Source organism: Acipenser ruthenus, chromosome 36 (genome assembly GCF_902713425.1).
Source record: "Acipenser ruthenus chromosome 36, fAciRut3.2 maternal haplotype, whole genome shotgun sequence".
Lineage (NCBI taxonomy): Eukaryota > Metazoa > Chordata > Actinopteri > Acipenseriformes > Acipenseridae > Acipenser > Acipenser ruthenus.
Window position 1 is genome coordinate 3,109,627 of NC_081224.1, and position 19,821 is coordinate 3,129,447.

Below are 19,821 nucleotides of genomic sequence, written 5' to 3' on the forward strand. Positions count from 1 at the left end.
AGAAAAATGCTGCAAAAGATTAGAAAGTAGCCTATCCTCAAATGAACACGTAGACTTCTTATGACATATAAGTCGTTGGCAGTAACACAAGTTTCGGAGTTTCAGACATTTCACAACCATCATCAGTTCCCGACATAACATCCTAATGTCTCATTACTGTAAAACTTATTTTAAACGCCCCAGTGTTTACAATATTTGGCAGTAGCCCTGACGCCTATTGGAAACCAGCGACTATTTGAGACCCGGCATATGTATGTATGTATATGTGTGTGTGTGTATATATGTATATATGTGTGTGTGTTTGTATATATAATATAATTTATTATTTTTTTATTGGTAAACAAGGATAAGCAAAACATTGGAAAATGAACAGCAGAGCAAAAAATCTGCATTGAAAAAACTTGATTGCATCTACCACTGTTGATGATAATAAAAACAGTAACATCCACTAAAGACAGCCCTGTAAATATTGGAACACAAGCGTTTATTACGGTAAGCTTACAGCACGATTTAAAAAAAAAAAACAAACAAAAAAATCAACTTCAGAACATGGTTTAAAATGAACAATAAAAGCAATACATATCAGCTTTATCAAAAAAAAAAAAATGTTCACCCTCAGACTTGTACATTGGTAAGCACGGACAAACGATGGAAAATGAACCAGCAAAGCACCTTCATTGCAAAACAACCGCATGAAATACTGTTAATACGAAAAAAGCCAACCCTGTAAATATCGGAAAATAAGTATACTGTGGGCTCACAACTGGTTTTAACATTAACAGTAAAAGACAAGCAGTGCACTTGAGATGGTAACTTCACGTCACATCGTCTGCTGGTCCAGTGGGTCTGGAAGCTTCAGGAAAATGAAACGTGGAGCTTGTGAAAACATCATTCAAGGCTTGTGGACTCCCTACTGCTCTGGAGGGAAGTGAAGATGGCCAGATTGATTGTTTAAAGAAGGGCAACCGTGCACATCTGGAAAAGAGCTGCAGTCCACAGAGCGCAAGAAGACAAGGGGAACTGTCCGAAGAGGAGCTTGAGCGAATGAACTGTTAATAAGTGACAGCCATGAAAGTGACCCTCGGGATGAATAATAAGAACTTTTTTTAAGGTACACATAATGCATAAAGTTTTTTTTAATGCCGTTCTTACAGTTTAAACCCAGTTTTGAAGCTTTTTTGAGCGTGCTGAAAGCCAAATACAGACTTGTTTTTCTGATACTAACAGGGTTGCCTTTTTAGAGTATTTTTTCTTTTATTAACAGTATTTCATGACTTGGTAAGCTCACTGTACAGCTGTCTGGGTGTATTGGCGTAACATCCAGTATGACGCGCATTATATTATTGTTTATAACCCGGTGTTTTAAAGAGACCCTATGTTTATTTACAATACTTCCCCGCAGCCCCGGCGCCTATTGGAGACCGGCGATTTATTGGAAGTTTTACAGTATTTGTTTTAAATGAAAACCAGCATGAAAGTGAGAGGAAGCTAACAGCACAGCTAGACATTGCTGCTTGTGCTGCACCCAGTCGTGTTTCCATTTGCCTATTGGGATCCAGTTTGAAACCGGTCCAGTTCGTTTCCATTGACCAGCAGAGCGGGATCCGATCTGAACTAAGGTTCATTACAATGGGGGAGTTATACAAAAACGTGATAAAAATGGCGATGCTTGTTTTTACCTTTTTGTGTAGTGAAGATCAGTAGCAGATTGTAGAGCCCCAGCTCAGTATGACGAGATTTTACGATTCTTAAAATGAGCTGGGAACAGGCGGTGTAATTCATTTGAGATGGACTTCAGCGATCAGTACTGTTCCAGCAGCACATCTGAGCAGCTGTGCCCGCGCTACACCTGCTCCTGGATTCATTCAAGTGAACTGCGCTCCTTCACTACCGCACTGCTCTGCGTGCCTTTCAAGGCTAAAGAACCGGGCGACGCCTCCTCTTCTGTCGGCACAGTTTGCTATTGGGAGTTAGTGGCGGCAAGTGGAAACGCGATCTAAAACAAACGGAACCTGTGCCAGGGCAAACATGGCTTTGTAAGCGTGCTGTGAACTGATCTCCCAGACTTCCTGCTGCACAGTGGAGGGGGCAGCAATCTCACAGATCCCCCCCCCCTCCCTCTTTCTCTCTCTCTCTCTCTCTCTCTCTCTCTCTCTCTCTCTCTCTCTCTATCTCTCCCTCTCTGCATACCCCTGGGCTGCCTGCCTCCCCGCCTCCCGGTGCAAGCCACAGTCAATACATCTCGTCCTTGCCGAGTGCTAAATTCCCAGCCCTGTATAATGAGACAGCTGGTTAGGAAGGCGCTGAGTGGACTCGATTGGAGCTTGTACTGCGATAAGACAGGAATATTACAGTTTATTCTTTAATACTTCATCCTGATGAATGGGCCTGCTGGAGCCTACTGGCAGGCAGGCAGAGGGAGGGAGAGGCTGGGGGCAGAGAGGAACGCAGACTCCCTTACACTGCAGGTCTTGGCCATTGCTGGGATGATGGAGGCTGAAACCCAAACGTTTGCGTACTTGATGGAGTTCCTAAAGGGAAATGGGGTTATGTGGTGTGTTTGTGGCTCTCTGTGGTCGTTTTCTCTAACACTATGTCTCTCTCTCTCTCTCTCTCTCTCGCTCTCGCTCTCGCTCTCTGTTTTTCCTCTCAACCCCTTCACGTGTGATTTGAGGACAGCTCAGAGGGGTTTTGAGTGAGCTGAGACGTTCAGCAAAGGTCCTACCTGCTAACATCTTCACAAACCACAGCGTAGAACAAGCAAAGCAGAAAATAAGTCGTCTCTCGAGTTGGTTCAAAGCTCTGTTTTAAGAATTTAGAAAGCAAACTACCACTTTGTTTGCTTTTTGTTTTCTTTTTTTTTTTTTGTCTGGTTTGCTGATCGTCGGGCTGGACGCTGATGACTCTGGAAGGGGGTGGTCTGTGTTGAGCTGAGACGAGTAGACTGGGCTGGAGGAGATGAATCTCGCTCCACGCTGCAGCCTCCCGTTTGAACTCCGAGTCGTCTTTGGATCCTAATGGCTTCTGAAGCCCCGCAGCTGGGAGGGACATCAAAGCACGCGCTCTGCCTTGCTTTCTCCTTTTATTTTGTGTAACCATAGCTTGCGGGCCGTCAGTTTCGTTACCTCCCTCCCTGTCTCCTGCACTTTCAAAAAAGCGCTCTCTCCTCTCTCCCTCCTAATTTTCTGTAGCATTCCTGTCACGTAGCGTGTTATTAAAATGTATTTATTCAACGGATTGAGGCCCCTGTTCTTTTTCTTCTTCGAGAAGATGATGCAGGATGATCCTTCTGCATAATTACCGCGCTGTCATTAACTCCTTCCTGGATTGGTACAGAGACACAGAGCTGTGGAAATCTTTCACTGTACGGTATATAGCAAAACGATACTTTTTTAAAAATGGATTTATTTTATTTTTATTTAACCCGTTGAGATTAAAATCTCTTTTTCAAGGGAGACCTGGTCAAGAAGGTGGTATAATACAAAAACACACACAAATTCGAATGGGCAGAGCCAATGCAAACTACAATCAAATTACAAGAAACAATTTAGGAGCGCCGGCCATAAAAACACCACGTCTCTCCTACGTAGGTGTCCGTTTTTTCTTTGAACTCCTTTAAACAAGACAGTAAGCTTCAGTTCTTCCTGAACTTTATTCCAAGACTATGGAGCTAGAAAACCCAATGGCTTTTTCCCCACATTCTGTACAAACCCTAGGAACTGAAACCTTAAACATAGAAAATTAAAGAAAATAAAAACAGGAGACAATACTAACGAATAACACACACACACACACAGAGTCACGGACCCTCCAGTCATTCTGTTAAGTATGTTCCGTGTTCCCTAGCTGTGTTTTTTTGCTGATGGTAATTCCCCCTATAATCCACGCTGCTCTCCCCCTTCAGCGATCCCGTCTCACCCTGCGCTCTCGCTCTCCGCCGCTGGCTTTTGCCACTCCACTTGCCATGAGCTTATGTGTGAGTAATTAATGGCAATCAGTGTTTAATTACTGTAATTAAACAAGTCACAGGAAATTAGGCTGCAGCTGGGGGTGACGCGGTTTGTGTGGCAGTTGAAGCCTGCCTGTGCCACCGACACTGATCATTATTCCACCGTGGCACTGGCATTCCTTCCTGACACATGATGGCATGCAAGAGGAACGGCACAATGACTCTCCGCGGCGCTGCCATTAGGATCCCCCCCCCCCGCCTCTCTGCGCCTCTGCGGTCTCTCGCTGCATCCTCCTTGGGACAGATCTACAAAGATATTGCTTCACTGCTCTGCGGTAGTGTTATTAATGTTGTAATAATAATTATTATTATTCGTAGTAGTACAGGGGTGGAAATAAGACTCCAGTTGCATAGCAGTTTCACCCATTCCAAATTAATACAAGCTTAATTATGTAACAAGCCCAGATCTGTCTTATTAAACTAAAACCAGGAATGGATTAAACTGCTGTGCAATGGGAGTCTTATTTCTGTTCCTATATTTATATTCCTTCTCCTTCTCCTTCTTCTTCTTCTTAGTGCAGTAACTTCACCATGGAAATATTACCCTACAGTATGGAGTGTGTCGTGTAAGTCTTTTCCGCACACAATAATGTAGCAGTGCTCTAATGATGGCTTTTTTTAATTGTTCTGAGAATTCCCAACATGTCAAAGAGTTCCGTTTTAAACGTGTTTAATCTTTTAAACCTGAATCTTTCCAGCCCTGGGTTCAGACGGATGTTGATTTCATTTATTGAATCAAGTTTGCTGAATTGTTCGGCTTTGTTTTAGAGGGGTGCGTTTTTAAGTTCTTAAACAATACCGAATGCATTGACTTCGGCGCCCTCTCTTCAGCGATGTTCTGCAAAGTTATCCAATATAATCGGAGCAGTGGATCAATCCGCCAGGTTGATGGTAATGGTTTCATGCTGGTCTCTAACTTCGAAGAGGCACCTTCAGAAGTGTTTGGTGTATGGAGGGCAGTGGGTAGCCGGGGGGGGGGGGGATTCAGTTTACCTGATTGACTGCAAGCTCTGCTTCCGAAAGTCCTCCGACACAGTCTCTCAGTCTGACTCTTATCATTTTAACCTCCATAAACCGAGTGCGTGCAGCGCGGCCTGAAGCGCTTGGATCAGAGGCAAGAAGAAAAGCTTCCCATGTAGATGTAGAACTCGAATTCTGCACCGCGGCTGCACATCTTCACAGATGTTCCAAAACCTTGACCGCCTAACAAAATGCAACAGTAAAATACTGATGAAATCTATTTAGTAAAAAGCTGACATGTAATCTGAAGAATATTCTGAACCTTCTTAAATGTGATCCACCTCAACTAGAAGTATTTTTTCAGCCATTAAAACTCAAAAACGTGACCTCCGTGACCTTTGGCGATGTCACATGATCATACTAACCCACCCTGTGAATTTTAAATAAAACGCAGATCCTGTTCAATGCACTTTTACCCCCTACTTTTTCTAATATTAATTGTAGGTAAGTTACATGAGGAACGGCCTGTAGTATTTTTTTTTATTTTACCACATTGTGAACGATGTACCCACACTAGAAGGATGTATTAGGACCTAGTCTGCCCCACAAACACTGTGACAATGATCTCTGCCATCACCAGGTTGGGTGCTCAGATGACAGTGTTCATCATGGAAAACCCAAAAGTTACAAATGAAAGCTGATGATAAAGCAGTCGTCGCTTATTGTTTTGTGACGCAGAAAGATTTATTCACAGGAGGCAGTATCAGTGTGTGTGTTTAAATCAGTACTGAACGGATAGTCATTGTACTTGCAGAAGTAATTAAAACTTCCAATCCTTTTCAATACGTTTCGATATGCACATGTTTTAAAAATGGAAGCTGTGGCGGGGCTGGGGGGATTGGGGGTCGGTAAGACTGAAGGAAGCCCCCTCCCCTCCCTTCCCCAGGTTTTTTTGTTTTTTTCTCCTGGTTTTATTTGGCAGCAGCCTCGTTCCTCGGGCCTCCCTTCAGTGTTTGTCTGGGTCGGGATTGCCAGGAAATAGTTTGTCTGGCCTGTCGCTCTCCCTGACCATATTGGGCAATTTCAGAATTCAGGTTTCACAGCGAATGGAGAGGGATGTCATTCACACAACTCCCCCAACCACCCCCCTTTCCTGCTCACAAGACCATTAAAGCAATTCCATGTGTGAGTGGGGGGGGGGGGTTTGCATACAGACTCGGAGATACCCCTGACCACCCAGAGATACTACTACTTGTTGTTGTTGTTGTCATTATTATTATTATTATTATTATTATTATTATTATTATTAATAATTTGCTGTGACCGTGGTGGGTCGCTGGGTTGGTAGGCAGGTACTGTGTGTTTTTCCCCTTTGCTTTGCAGAGTACAAGTTAAATCAGCCGAGACTTGAAGACACTCAATAGGAAAAGGTGTCCGGTTACAGTACACTTGACTTTTTTTATAACGACACCTTAAAATACAAGTCGGAGGGGGTTTAACTGTTAAGATACAGTCCACCTGAATTTCTTTTATTGTATTAATAAATAATAATAATAGTTAAACTTTTTGCAGTACTGTGCGTTCACTAGCATGAAAATAATTTTCTCCGAGGGCTTTAGGAAATGGAATTCTAGGGTTCATTTATTATTTATTTTCGCATTTAAAAAAAAAAAAAAAAAAAAAGTTTACTGTCAGAATGTCTGTGCTGTCCTCTTCATCCAGCAGTGTAATTGTAAAATCCTCCAGGCAGTGCAGTGCAGTGCAGTGTTCGTGCCCTGGCAGTGCCCTGCGTCCAGGGAGCATTTCACTTCTCGCTTGCTGAGCTGTAAGTTAGAACAGAGCTTGAGGTTGTCATATAAAACCACCACTGTAGCTACCGCTGCAAGTCGTAGCAGGAGACTGGCTGTCAGGCTTGCACAGATTCGAAAGGAAAGGAGGGAGGGAGGGAGAGGGGTGAGCTTGTGTCTGCTCTGCTCAAAAAGTGAAATAACCACTAAAATGCACCAACGTATTTCATGTTCCATCGTGCGATTTCATTTTAATAATAGCGGATAACCGCTTATAGCTTTAAAAAAAAAAAAATACAGATTACAAAACAAACAAAAAACTGATAAAGATAAATCAAGCAGTTTATTGTTTTTGTCGTGTCTACATGTATAGATTTGTGTACCAACACAATAGGACTGAAAATGAAGCCTTCTCGCTGCTGGGCTTGAAGTGAAAGGTTTAGCTGACAATATAAATAGCGGATTCTGCAGTGCGGAAGAGTGTTTTGTTAAAATAAAACTAGTTGCAAGTGTTTTCAGTTTTAGTTTCCGAGGTGTGTTGCTTGCTACTGTAGCGTTGCATGATCCAATTTCTGCTAATAAAATAAATGAAAGACCATTACAAAACATAAAATAAATGAACATGCACATGCACACACACAGAAAGAAACCCATGCTCTCCCCAGCACATTAGACATGTCGTTGTGGTTAAACTTTTCCCTGCTGATCTCGCACAAGAGCACAGCCTGAGGTGGTTTGAGCGCGGGGTGGGGGAGGGGGTGGTGGTGGGGGAAGGGATTTTGGGGAGGTCACAAGTTCAGGAGAGATCTGCTTATGAATTCCAGTGCAGTGAGGCTGGTAGCTTCAGTGAGCAGAGAACAGAGGAATGTAGCTCGACAAGAGGGAACGAGGGGGGGTGGGAGAGAGAAAGAAGTTGTTTTTAAAAGCCATCAGGCAGCGAGCCTCAAACCCATGAGTTTTCATGTTTGTTTTACTAAGATCGCTCTGAACTCTTGATGGCTGCTGAGCGGATCTTGAGATAACAGAAAGCTGTTGTTAGAGAAATGAATTAATTAAATGAGTGCTGATTTTTCTAGGTGCGAGAAAGAGGGAGGAAAATCGACACAAAAACAAAGTTGCCTGCTTTCTTCAGAAGATAAAAAGCCAGATCACAGATCGATTTTATTACCCAGTACAAGCAGGGGGTATTGCAAAAACAAACACCGTGCGCAATACAAGTTTTGTTCGTTCAGCTTCTTAGCGATTCTGTAAAAGAGAAATAGACTTGCTGCAGAATGCCTTTCTAAGCATGGTGAACATGCACGATTAGCCAGCCCTGTGAAGACTGTTTCTGGTTTACTGGCAGGTTAAGAGTAGTGTGCCTTTTCCTCCCTGCTTGTCAGTAACCGTGGCGAGTGTGGTGGGGTGGCTGGGGCTTCCTGTCCCAGTGGGAGCCGACTGCTCACTTGTAGCTCCCAAAAATATACATATAGTAATTTGGATCCAGGTAGCGCGTCATTAGAATCATTAAAATTATTTTTTTCTTTTTTCTTTTTTTTTCCTGCTAGTTTAACACACATACTACAGAGATGCATTGTTGCAAGTCGACCAGGATGAGTTGCTGTAGGGTTTTTGTAATTCTGTATCGCAGCTTCCTGTTTGTCTATAGCCTGGGCCTGCAGGGGGTAACTAATCAAGAATCACCGAGCCGTGCTAGAAAATGTGAACGTTCTGCAGGTGTGCGAGTTCGGAGCGTGGACTGATCCTCGTGACCCCCTGGTGACCTCCCCCCAAAAAAGGGGTGATATGAAGAGGTGGTGTCAGAGATTGGGGGGGGGGGTACATTGAATTTGAATGCAGGGTGTGGAGTGAGGGAGAGATAAGGGATCTGTTTTGAGATTAGAAGTTTTTGCCACTTTTTGCAAGCGTTGACAGCGCTACATATAACACAACTCTTGATTCACATCCGCTTTGGTAGTCTGATGGTCTTTCTTAGAGAGCGGTGAGGGTATGGAATGGGTTTCCAAGGGTTACCCAGCCATGTTGTTGATGCTGAATCTTGGCTCATTTGTAAACTTTTCTCTGATACACGACTGCATGAAACTGTGTTGTGCATGTCTGAAGGCCTCTCAAACCCAAATACCATCGTCCTATATACTTTATTTTCTTCATTTGTAAATACAGACGTTCAACACTACTGCATAAACGACCGAGGACAGCGTCTCGCATTTAACATTCATTTAGTCGATTTGTGGTTAAATGATTTAAAAACTCATCTGACAGTTTTAAGTTGCTGTTTAAGCTCCTGAGCTGCTAACACCTCTTCTCTGACCTTGTGCTGGGCTGTGGGTGTGTGTTGAGGTCTGGCAATGGGACCCTCTTGTCTGTCTGTCTGTCTGTCTGTCTGTCTGTCTCTCTCTCTCTCTCTCTCTCTCTCTCCTCTCTCTCTCTCTCTCTCTCTCTCTCTCTCCCCCTCTCTCCCTCTCCCTCTCTCCCTCTCCCTCTCTCTCTCTCTCTCCCTCTCTCCCTCTCCCCCTCTCTCCCTCTCTCCCTCTCTCCCTCTCCCCCTCTCTCCCTCTCTCCCTCTCCCTCTCCCTCTCCCCCTCTCTCTCTCCCTCTCCCTCTCCCTCTCCCCCTCTCCCCCTCTCCCTCTTCCTCTCTCTCTCTCTCTCCCTCTCTCCCCCCCCCCCCCTCTCTCTCTCTCTCTCTCTCTCTCTCTCTCTCTCTCTCTCTCTCTCAGCTTCCCCCATCCTCGCTCCAGTCAGCCCAGCTGGGCTAGCCCTTTAAGATACACGGGACGTGTGCGTCCCACAAATAAATGTTGCAAACGTTCTTATTTTTGCAACGAGGTGCACAAAACAGGGTTAAAAAACAAAACAAAAAAACGTTTGAACAAGCGCTCAATTCCTTGAGTACCTGAAGAGGTTAAAGGGGGGAGGGGGGAGGTCACTGGAGTGTAACGCAGCCAGGCTTTTGGACACAGAGTGGTTGGAACAACGTGACGCCCAGTATTAAAAATATCAAGCCAGTCTGTTTTTAGACAAAAGCTGATGGGACTGTTTGCCAAGGGTGTAATAGTTTTGTACACGTAAGCACTGATTTTATTTGGTCTGTAGGTGTTGGGAGATTGTATGTAATGTGAGTTGTGTTTTGTTTTACTGTACCCAAGCGAACTGCTGTCTCTGGTATGCTTTACATCCAAATTAATCAACCGGACCACGAACTGACAATTATTTACCCGACCCAATGTAAAATTCTTGTTATTAGATCCGGATCCGACCCGGCCCGTATATGCACGGACTAGATACAGTACTAAAAACAGCGGGTTTTTTTTCCAGTCAACCTGGAAATCTAGCTGAACTACATAGTGTTTATTCCATCACTACACAGAGGAAGTACGATCGCGTAAATGCATGATTTTATTATAAACTTGGCAGCAAATGGAATTGACATGTAGAATTTTTATTTTATAAAACTTGTTTTCCTTTGTCCACAATAACAGTAAACGATTCCCACGCCGCAGATTGATGATAACCACAGTTTTCTGTGGGTTTTTTTTTCGTTTTTATTTCGCGTCCTTGATAATCAAATGCATGAATGATCTCAAAGAAACCCCTTCGATGCGGGTCACGTGTCTGCTGCTGCGCGCTGCAAAGCCGTGTCATGTGCTACTGGCGGAAGCCAATTCACTCAACAGGAATTATAAACAATGATTTTTAGCACCAAAGAGAGCCTCTTTAATAGGAATCGACAGTTTGTGTATTACCGAGTAAACAAAATCGGACCCGGTGAAAACCTCTAGTTTGTTCCTAATGAGCGAAAACGGTTGTAAGTTTTATCCAAAGTGTGTGTGCGAATGGTCGATTTGCGGCTGTGTCAAGCACTGTTCATTTGCGTGGGAGAAACCTGATCTGTAACATGTAGCTACTGTGTAGGCTCTCCATGCTGAAGCAGGTAAATGGCAACGTCTAGTGCTGTTTAATGGGACAGTGCCACCTGCTGTTAGCAGGGGGAACTGCAGGCACCAGGATCTACACAGTAATCCATTGTGTCAACGCTTTGCAAAGTTCTGGGCTTGAAACTCACACTAGCCCTGCTGCTGCACCCAGTCCTGGAGTTCAGAACTCCCCTCAATGAAGTCTAATATTGAAATGATCAGGAGCCAGGAGTTTGAGCAGGGTTAGAAACTCACACTAGCCCTGCTGCTGCTGCACCCAGTCCTGGCGTTCAGAACACCCCTCAATGAAGTCTATTATTGAAATGATCAGGAGCCAGGAGTTTGAGCTGGGTTAGAAACTCACACTAGCCCTGCACCCTGTCCTGGGTTTCAGAACTCCTTGTTGAGGTATATCATCACAGTAAGAGTGCGTCTGGAGGTTTACTAAAGGAGCTACAAGGGAGGAACTAGTTCTTTAACTCCAGACTCCTGGCTCCTGATCATTTCAGTAAGAGACTTCATTGAGGGGGATTCTGAACGCCAGGACTGGGTGCAGCAGCAGCAGGGCTAGTGTGAGTTTCAGACCCCTGAAGCATGGACATATATTACAGTTCTTCCTTGTATACTATGGAGCTCACACGTGTTGGATGAAAATGCACTCACGGTAAAGACAAAAGCCATTGACAAAGAGGCTGCTCGGCACTGCTACCCCAACTAATTCTTATTCTCTGTGTGATATATTGTATTGTAATGGAGGTCTGTATCTCGTGATACTAGAGCACAGCAGAGCTCACTGCGGATGACCAAATGGTTTTTGAATGAAGTATAAGTGTGTTTAACAGAATAGTCCATTCTTGATCCAATTTCTTTTGATCTTTTAATGCATCATACAAGTAGCCCATCAGGACAATCGCATGTATCGTGATACGTGTTGTATCGCGACCTGCACTATTGTTTGGCCTCCTGAGTTTGTGTGTGGAGCTGTGAGTGCCCACTCTAACCTCTCCCTCCCTCTCTCCTGTGTGTTTCAGTGTTGAGTATTCGTGGGGTGCAGGAGGAGGACCCCCCCGATCCTCAGATCATGAGGCTGGACAACATGCTGCTGGCGGAGGGGGTGTCGGGGCCGGAGAAGGGGGGAGGATCGGCGGCCGCAGCGGCAGCTGCAGCAGCAGCAGGTGGCTCACCCAACGATGGCAGCATCGAGCACTCAGACTACCGGGCAAAGCTGGCACAGATCCGGCAGATCTACCACTCCGAGCTGGAGAAATACGAGCAGGTACGCAGGCAGGCAGGTCTACTACTCCGAGCTGGAGAAATACGAGCAGGTACGCAGGCAGGCAGGTCTACCACTCCGAGCTGGAGAAATACGAGCAGGTACGCAGGCAGGCAGATCTACCACTCCGAGCTGGAGAAATACGAGCAGGTACGCAGGCAGGCAGGTCTACCACTCCGAGCTGGAGAAATACGAGCAGGTACGCAGGCAGGCAGGTCTACCACTCCGAGCTGGAGAAATACGAGCAGGTACGCAGGCAGGCAGGTCTACCACTCCGAGCTGGAGAAATACGAGCAGGTACGCAGCCAGGCAGGTCTACCACTCCGAGCTGGAGAAATACGAGCAGGTACGCAGGCAGGCAGGTCTACCACTCCGAGCTGGAGAAATACGAGCAGGTACGCAGCCAGGCAGCACTCGCCCTGCCACCACTACTAAACACTCATGAGTGCTGAATGTAGAAACGCTAAAAGAAACTTGATAAATTCAGTGACAGATGTTTCATTTAACGTTTATAAATTAAGCACAGTTTTATAATAATAATAATAATTATATACAGGGGTGGGCAGTAAGGCTCCCGTTGCAGAGCAGTTTGAGCTAGTCTGGGTTTTACATTCATTCAGTGAGCTTAATAACAAGAATTACTGAGCAGTGTGAGACAGTTTGTTATATTGTGACATTTTTTTGACACAGTGCAATAGCAGGAGCTGCTGGTTGTTTACAGCAAAGCCCTGTCCATCAATGTCCTTATAAAAGCTTTTAAAAGCTTCCCACAGTAAAAGCACAGCAAAGTGGAATAAAGCACAGTGAAAGTGTAGTAAAGTATAGGGAAGCATTGTAAAAAATAGTGAGGTATGGTAAACCAGGGTAAACCTATTACACACAAAACAGCCCCCCCCCCACGCTCCTCTTCCATGCTGAACGCTCTCTCTCCCCCCGCTCCTCTTCCATGCTGAACGCTCTCTCTCCCCCCCGCTCCTCTTCCATGCTGAACGCTCTCTCTCCCCCCGCTCCTCTTCCATGCTGAACGCTCTCTCTCCCCCACTCCTCTTCCATGCTGAACGCTCTCTCTCCCCCCCGCTCCTCTTCCATGCTGAACGCTCTCTCTCTCTCCCCCCCGCTCCTCTTCCATGCTGAACGCTCTCTCTCCCCCCGCTCCTCTTCCATGCTGAACGCTCTCTCTCCCCCGCTCCTCTTCCATGCTGAACGCTCTCTCTCTCTCCCCCCCGCTCCTCTTCCATGCTGAACGCTCTCTCTCCCCCCGCTCCTCTTCCATGCTGAACGCTCTCTCTCCCCCCCGCTCCTCTTCCATGCTGAACGCTCTCTCTCCCCCACTCCTCTTCCATGCTGAACGCTCTCTCTCCCCCCCGCTCCTCTTCCATGCTGAACGCTCTCTCTCCCCCCGCTCCTCTTCCATGCTGAACGCTCTCTCTCCCCCGCTCCTCTTCCATGCTGAACGCTCTCTCTCTCTCCCGCTCCTCTTCCATGCTGAACGCTCTCTCTCCCCCGCTCCTCTTCCATGCTGAACGCTCTCTCTCCCCCCGCTCCTCTTCCATGCTGAACGCTCTCTCCCCCCCGCTCCTCTTCCATGCCGAACGCTCTCTCCCCCCCCGCTCCTCTTCCATGCTGAACGCTCTCTCTCCTCCCCGCTCCTCTTCCATGCTGAACGCTCTCTCTCCCCCCCGCTCCTCTTCCATGCTGAACGCTCTCTCTCTCTCCTCCCCGCTCCTCTTCCATGCTGAACGCTCTCTCTCCCCCCGCTCCTCTTCCATGCTGAACGCTCTCTCTCCCCCCCGCTCCTCTTCCATGCTGAACGCTCTCTCTCTCTCTCCTCCCCGCTCCTCTTCCATGCTGAACGCTCTCTCTCCCCCGCTCCTCTTCCATGCTGAACGCTCTCTCCCCTCGCTCCTCTTCCATGCTGAATGCTCTCTCCCCCGCTCCTCTTCCATGCTGAACGCTCTCTCTCCCCCCCGCTCCTCTTCCATGCTGAACGCTCTCTCTCTCTCTCTCCTCCCCGCTCCTCTTCCATGCTGAACGCTCTCTCTCCTCCCCGCTCCTCTTCCATGCTGAACGCTCTCTCTCCCCCGCTCCTCTTCCATGCTGAACGCTCTCTCTCCCCCCGCTCCTCTTCCATGCTGAACGCTCTCTCTCCCCCCGCTCCTCTTCCATGCTGAACGCTCTCTCTCCCCCCCGCTCCTCTTCCATGCTGAACGCTCTCTCTCTCTCTCTCCTCCCCGCTCCTCTTCCATGCTGAACGCTCTCTCTCCTCCCCGCTCCTCTTCCATGCTGAACGCTCTCTCTCTCTCTCCTCCCCGCTCCTCTTCCATGCTGAACGCTCTCTCTCCCCCCGCTCCTCTTCCATGCTGAACGCTCTCTCTCCCCCGCTCCTCTTCCATGCTGAACGCTCTCTCTCCTCCCCGCTCCTCTTCCATGCTGAACGCTCTCTCTCCCCCGCTCCTCTTCCATGCTGAACGCTCTCTCTCCCCCGCTCCTCTTCCATGCTGAACGCTCTCTCTCCCCCCGCTCCTCTTCCATGCTGAACGCTCTCTCTCCCCCGCTCCTCTTCCATGCTGAACGCTCTCTCTCCCCTCGCTCCTCTTCCATGCTGAACGCTCTCCCCCCCCCGCTCCTCTTCCATGCTGAACGCTCTCTCTCTCTCTCTCCTCCCCGCTCCTCTTCCATGCTGAACGCTCTCTCCCCCCCGCTCCTCTCCCATGCTGAACGCTCTCCCCCCCGCTCCTCTTCCATGCTGAACGCTCTCTCCCCCCCGCTCCTCTTCCATGCTGAACGCTCTCTCTCCCCCGCTCCTCTTCCATGCTGAACGCTCTCCCCCCCGCTCCTCTTCCATGCTGAACGCTCTCTCTCCCCCCGCTCCTCTTCCATGCTGAACGCTCTCTCCCCCGCTCCTCTTCCATGCTGAACGCTCTCTCCCCCCCGCTCCTCTTCCATGCTGAACGCTCTCTCTCCCCCCCGCTCCTCTTCCATGCTGAACGCTCTCTCTCCCCCCCGCTCCTCTTCCATGCTGAACGCTCTCTCTCCCCCCCGCTCCTCTTCCATGCTGAACGCTCTCTCCCCCCTCGCTCCTCTTCCATGCTGAACGCTCTCTCCCCCGCTCCTCTTCCATGCTGAACGCTCTCTCCCCCCTCGCTCCTCTTCCATGCTGAACGCTCTCTCCCCCGCTCCTCTTCCATGCTGAACGCTCTCTCTCCTCCCCGCTCCTCTTCCATGCTGAACGCTCTCTCTCCCCCCGCTCCTCTTCCATGCTGAACGCTCTCTCTCTCTCTCTCCTCCCCGCTCCTCTTCCATGCTGAACGCTCTCTCTCCCCCCGCTCCTCTTCCATGCTGAACGCTCTCTCTCTCTCTCTCCTCCCCGCTCCTCTTCCATGCTGAACGCTCTCTCCCCCCCCGCTCCTCTTCCATGCTGAACGCTCTCTCTCCCCCCGCTCCTCTTCCATGCTGAACGCTCTCTCTCTCTCTCTCCTCCCCGCTCCTCTTCCATGCTGAACGCTCTCTCCCCCCCGCTCCTCTTCCATGCTGAACGCTCTCTCTCCCCCCGCTCCTCTTCCATGCTGAACGCTCTCTCTCCCCCCCGCTCCTCTTCCATGCTGAACGCTCTCTCCCCCCTCGCTCCTCTTCCATGTTGAACGCTCTCTCCCCCGCTCCTCTTCCATGCTGAACGCTCTCTCTCCTCCCCGCTCCTCTTCCATGCTGAACGCTCTCTCTCCCCCCGCTCCTCTTCCATGCTGAACGCTCTCTCTCCTCCCCGCTCCTCTTCCATGCTGAACGCTCTCTCCCCCCCGCTCCTCTTCCATGCTGAACGCTCTCTCTCTCTCTCTCCTCCCCGCTCCTCTTCCATGCTGAACGCTCTCTCCCCCCCCGCTCCTCTCCCATGCTGAACGCTCTCCCCCCCGCTCCTCTTCCATGCTGAACGCTCTCTCCCCCGCTCCTCTTCCATGCTGAACGCACTCTCCCCCCCGCTCCTCTTCCATGCTGAACGCTCTCTCTCCCCCCCGCTCCTCTTCCATGCTGAACGCTCTCTCCCCCCCGCTCCTCTTCCATGCTGAACGCTCTCTCCCCCCCGCTCCTCTTCCATCTTGAACGCTCTCTCCCCCCTCGCTCCTCTTCCATGCTGAACGCTCTCTCCCCCGCTCCTCTTCCATGCTGAACGCTCTCTCTCCCCCCGCTCCTCTTCCATGCTGAACGCTCTCTCCCCCCCGCTCCTCTTCCATGCTGAACGCTCTCTCTCCCCCCGCTCCTCTTCCATGCTGAACGCTCTCTCCCCCCTCGCTCCTCTTCCATGCTGAACGCTCTCTCCCCCGCTCCTCTTCCATGCTGAACGCTCTCTCTCCTCCCCGCTCCTCTTCCATGCTGAACGCTCTCTCTCCCCCCGCTCCTCTTCCATGCTGAACGCTCTCTCTCCTCCCCGCTCCTCTTCCATGCTGAACGCTCTCTCTCCCCCCGCTCCTCTTCCATGCTGAACGCTCTCTCTCCTCCCTCCTCTTCCATGCTGAACGCTCTCTCTCCCCCGCTCCTCTTCCATGTTGAACGCTCTCTCTCCCCCGCTCCTCTTCCATGTTGAACGCTCTCTCTCCCCCCCGCTCCTCTTCCATGCTGAACGCTCTCTCTCTCCTCCCTGCTCCTCTTCCATGCTGAACGCTCTCTCCCCCCCCGCTCCTCTTCCATGCTGAACGCTCTCTCTCCCCCCCGCTCCTCTTCCATGCTGAACGCTCTCTCTCTCCTCCCTGCTCCTCTTCCATGCTGAACGCTCTCTCCCCCCCCACTCCTCTCCCATGCTGAACGCTCTCTCCTCCCTGCTCCTCTTCCATGCTGAACGCTCTCTCCCCCCCGCTCCTCTTCCATGCTGAACGCTCTCTCTCCCCCCCGCTCCTCTTCCATGCTGAACGCTCTCTCTCCCCCCGCTCCTCTTCCATGCTGAACGCTCTCTCTCCCCCCCGCTCCTCTTCCATGCTGAACGCTCTCCCCCCCGCTCCTCTTCCATGCTGAACGCTCTCTCTCCCCTCCGCTCCTCTCCCATGCTGAACGCTCTCTCCCCCCGCTCCTCTTCCATGCTGAACTCTCTCTCCCCCCCCACTCCTCTCCCATGCTGAACGCTCTCCCCCCCCGCTCCTCTTCCATGCTGAACGCTCTCTCTCCCCCCGCTCCTCTTCCATGCTGAACGCTCTCTCCCCCCCCCGCTCCTCTTCCATGCTGAACGCTCTCTCCCCCCCGCTCCTCTTCCATGCTGAACGCTCTCTCTCCCCCCCGCTCCTCTTCCATGCTGAACGCTCTCCCCCCCGCTCCTCTTCCATGCTGAACGCTCGCTCTCCCCTCCGCTCCTCTTCCATGCTGAACGCTCTCTCCCCCCCGCTCCTCTTCCATGCTGAACGCTCTCTCTCCCCCCGCTCCTCTTCCATGCTGAACGCTCTCTCTCCCCCCGCTCCTCTTCCATGCTGAACGCTCTCTCTCCTCCCCGCTCCTCTTCCATGCTGAACGCTCTCTCCCCCGCTCCTCTTCCATGCTGAACGCTCTCTGTCTCCCCCCCGCTCCTCTTCCATGCTGAACGCTCTCTGTCTCCCCCCCAGGCGTGCAGCGAGTTCACTAACCACGTGATGAACCTACTGCGGGAGCAGAGCCGCACCCGGCCCATCTCCCCGAAGGAGATCGAGCGCATGGTGGGCATCATCCACCGCAAATTCAGCTCCATCCAGATGCAGCTCAAGCAGAGCACCTGTGAGGCAGTCATGATCCTGAGGTCGCGATTCCTCGACGCCAGGTAAGAGAGAGACCTCCCTTCCTCCTTCTCTCTCTCTCTCTCCCCCACAGGCCAGCAAGATTGCAACCCTCCATGGGTAAATGTCCTGGTAAATAAATAAATGCAGTCCAACCCTTTTTAATATGACTTTATCAAGAGATCACCAATAGCATGGCCGAAATGCATTGAAACACATGAAACACACAAGATATACCTGTTTTGCTGTCATTAACTAATTTTAGGTCTTTTTTTTTTTTTTTTTCTTCTCGCCATGGAACTAAATAAAGGAATTGCATTACAAGACCCAGTACCGTGATTGCAATAGAGATCATTGAAGAACATCAAAAATGAAACCGTCTAAAATACTGTATGTGTGTATGCAAAAACAAAGCTCATGTCTCCTCCCTCCCTCCCTTTCTTTCTTTCTTTCTTTCTTTCTTTCTTTCTTTCTTTCTTTCTTTCTTTCTTTCTTTCTTTCTCTCTCCTCTCTTGACAGACGCAAGCGGCGCAATTTCAACAAGCAGGCGACAGAAGTTCTGAATGAGTATTTCTACTCGCACCTCAGCAACCCCTACCCCAGCGAGGAAGCCAAAGAAGAACTGGCCAAGAAGTGTGCCATCACAGTGTCGCAGGTGAGCATCGTGGGCTTCCCTCAGTGAAAGCATTGTGAAGAATAGAGAAGTGTGCCATCACAATGTCGCAGGTGAGCATCGCGGGCTTCCCTCAGTGAAAGCATTGTGAAGAATAGAGATGTGTGCCATCACAGTGTCGCAGGTGAGCATCGCGGGCTTCCCTCAGTGAAAGCATTGTGAAGAATAGAGAAGTGTGCCATCACAGTGTCGCAGGTGAGCATCGCGGGCTTCCCTCAGTGAAAGCATTGTGAAGAATAGAGAAGTGTGCCATCACAGTGTCGCAGGTGAGCATCGCGGGCTTCCCTCAGTGAAAGCATTGTGAAGAATAGAGAAGTGTGCCATCACAGTGTCGCAGGTGAGCATCGCGGGCTTCCCTCAGTGAAAGCATTGTGAAGAATAGAGAAGTGTGCCATCACAGTGTCGCAGGTGAGCATCGCGGGCTTCCCTCAGTGAAAGCATTGTGAAGAATAGAGAAGTGTGCCATCACAGTGTCGCAGGTGAGCATCGCGGGCTTCCCTCAGTGAAAGCATTGTGAAGAATAGAGAAGTGTGCCATCACAGTGTCGCAGGTGAGCATCGCGGGCTTCCCTCAGTGAAAGCACAGTGAAAGCATTGTAAAGAATAGAGAAGTGTGCCATCACAGGTGAGCATCAGCGTGCACATGTATTAGAGCACCCCATTGCTTCTGTAGTTCAGCAGTGTGCACATGTATTAGAGCACCCCATTGCTTCTGTAGTTCAGCAGTGTGCACATGTATTACAGCACCCCATTGCTTCTGTAGTTCAGCAGTGTGCACATGTATTAGAGCACCCCATTGCTTCTGTAGTTCAGCAGTGTGCACATGTATTAGAGCACCCCATTGCTTCTGTAGTTCAGCAGTGTGCACATGTATTAGAGCACCCCATTGCTTCTGTAGTTCAGCAGTGTGCACATGTATTACAGCACCCCATTGCTTCTGTACTTCAGCAGTGTGCACATGTATTAGAGCACCCCATTGCTTCTGTAGTTCAGCAGTGTGCACATGTATTACAGCACCCCATTGCTTCTGTACTTCAGCAGTGTGCACATGTATTAGAGCACCCCATTGCTTCTGTAGTTCAGCAGTGTGCACATGAATTACAGCACCCCATTGCTTCTGTAGTTCAGCAGTGTGCACATGTATTAGAGCACCCCATTGCTTCTGTAGTTCAGCAGTGTGCACATGAATTACAGCACCCCATTGCTTCTGTAGTTCAGCAGTGTGCACATGTATTACAGCACCCCATTGCTTCTGTAGTTCAGCAGTGTGCACATGTATTAGAACACCCCATTGCTTCTGTAGTTCAGCAGTGTGCACATGTATTAGAGCACCCCATTGCTTCTGTAGTTCAGCAGTGTGCACATGTATTAGAACACCCCATTGCTTCTGTAGTTCAGCAGCGTGCACATGTATTAGAGCACCCCATTGCTTCTGTAGTTCAGCAGTGTGCACATGTATTAGAGCACCCCATTGCTTC

General features: G+C 49.3%; 1 protein-coding gene across 9 annotated transcripts in view; it reads left to right on the plus strand.

Annotated features, from left to right (window-relative positions):
• The window catches only part of LOC117402030 (pre-B-cell leukemia transcription factor 1), an 80,492-nt gene that overhangs the window by 46,194 nt on the left and 14,477 nt on the right, over positions 1-19,821 (plus strand). For all 9 annotated transcript variants that reach the window (XM_059008292.1, XM_059008294.1, XM_059008293.1 and 6 more), the window contains exons 3-5: positions 11,704-11,948; positions 17,525-17,715; positions 18,191-18,326. In XM_059008292.1, the coding sequence (XP_058864275.1) occupies positions 11,704-11,948; positions 17,525-17,715; positions 18,191-18,326 (572 nt within the window). The remainder of the gene's footprint in view (positions 1-11,703; positions 11,949-17,524; positions 17,716-18,190; positions 18,327-19,821) is intronic.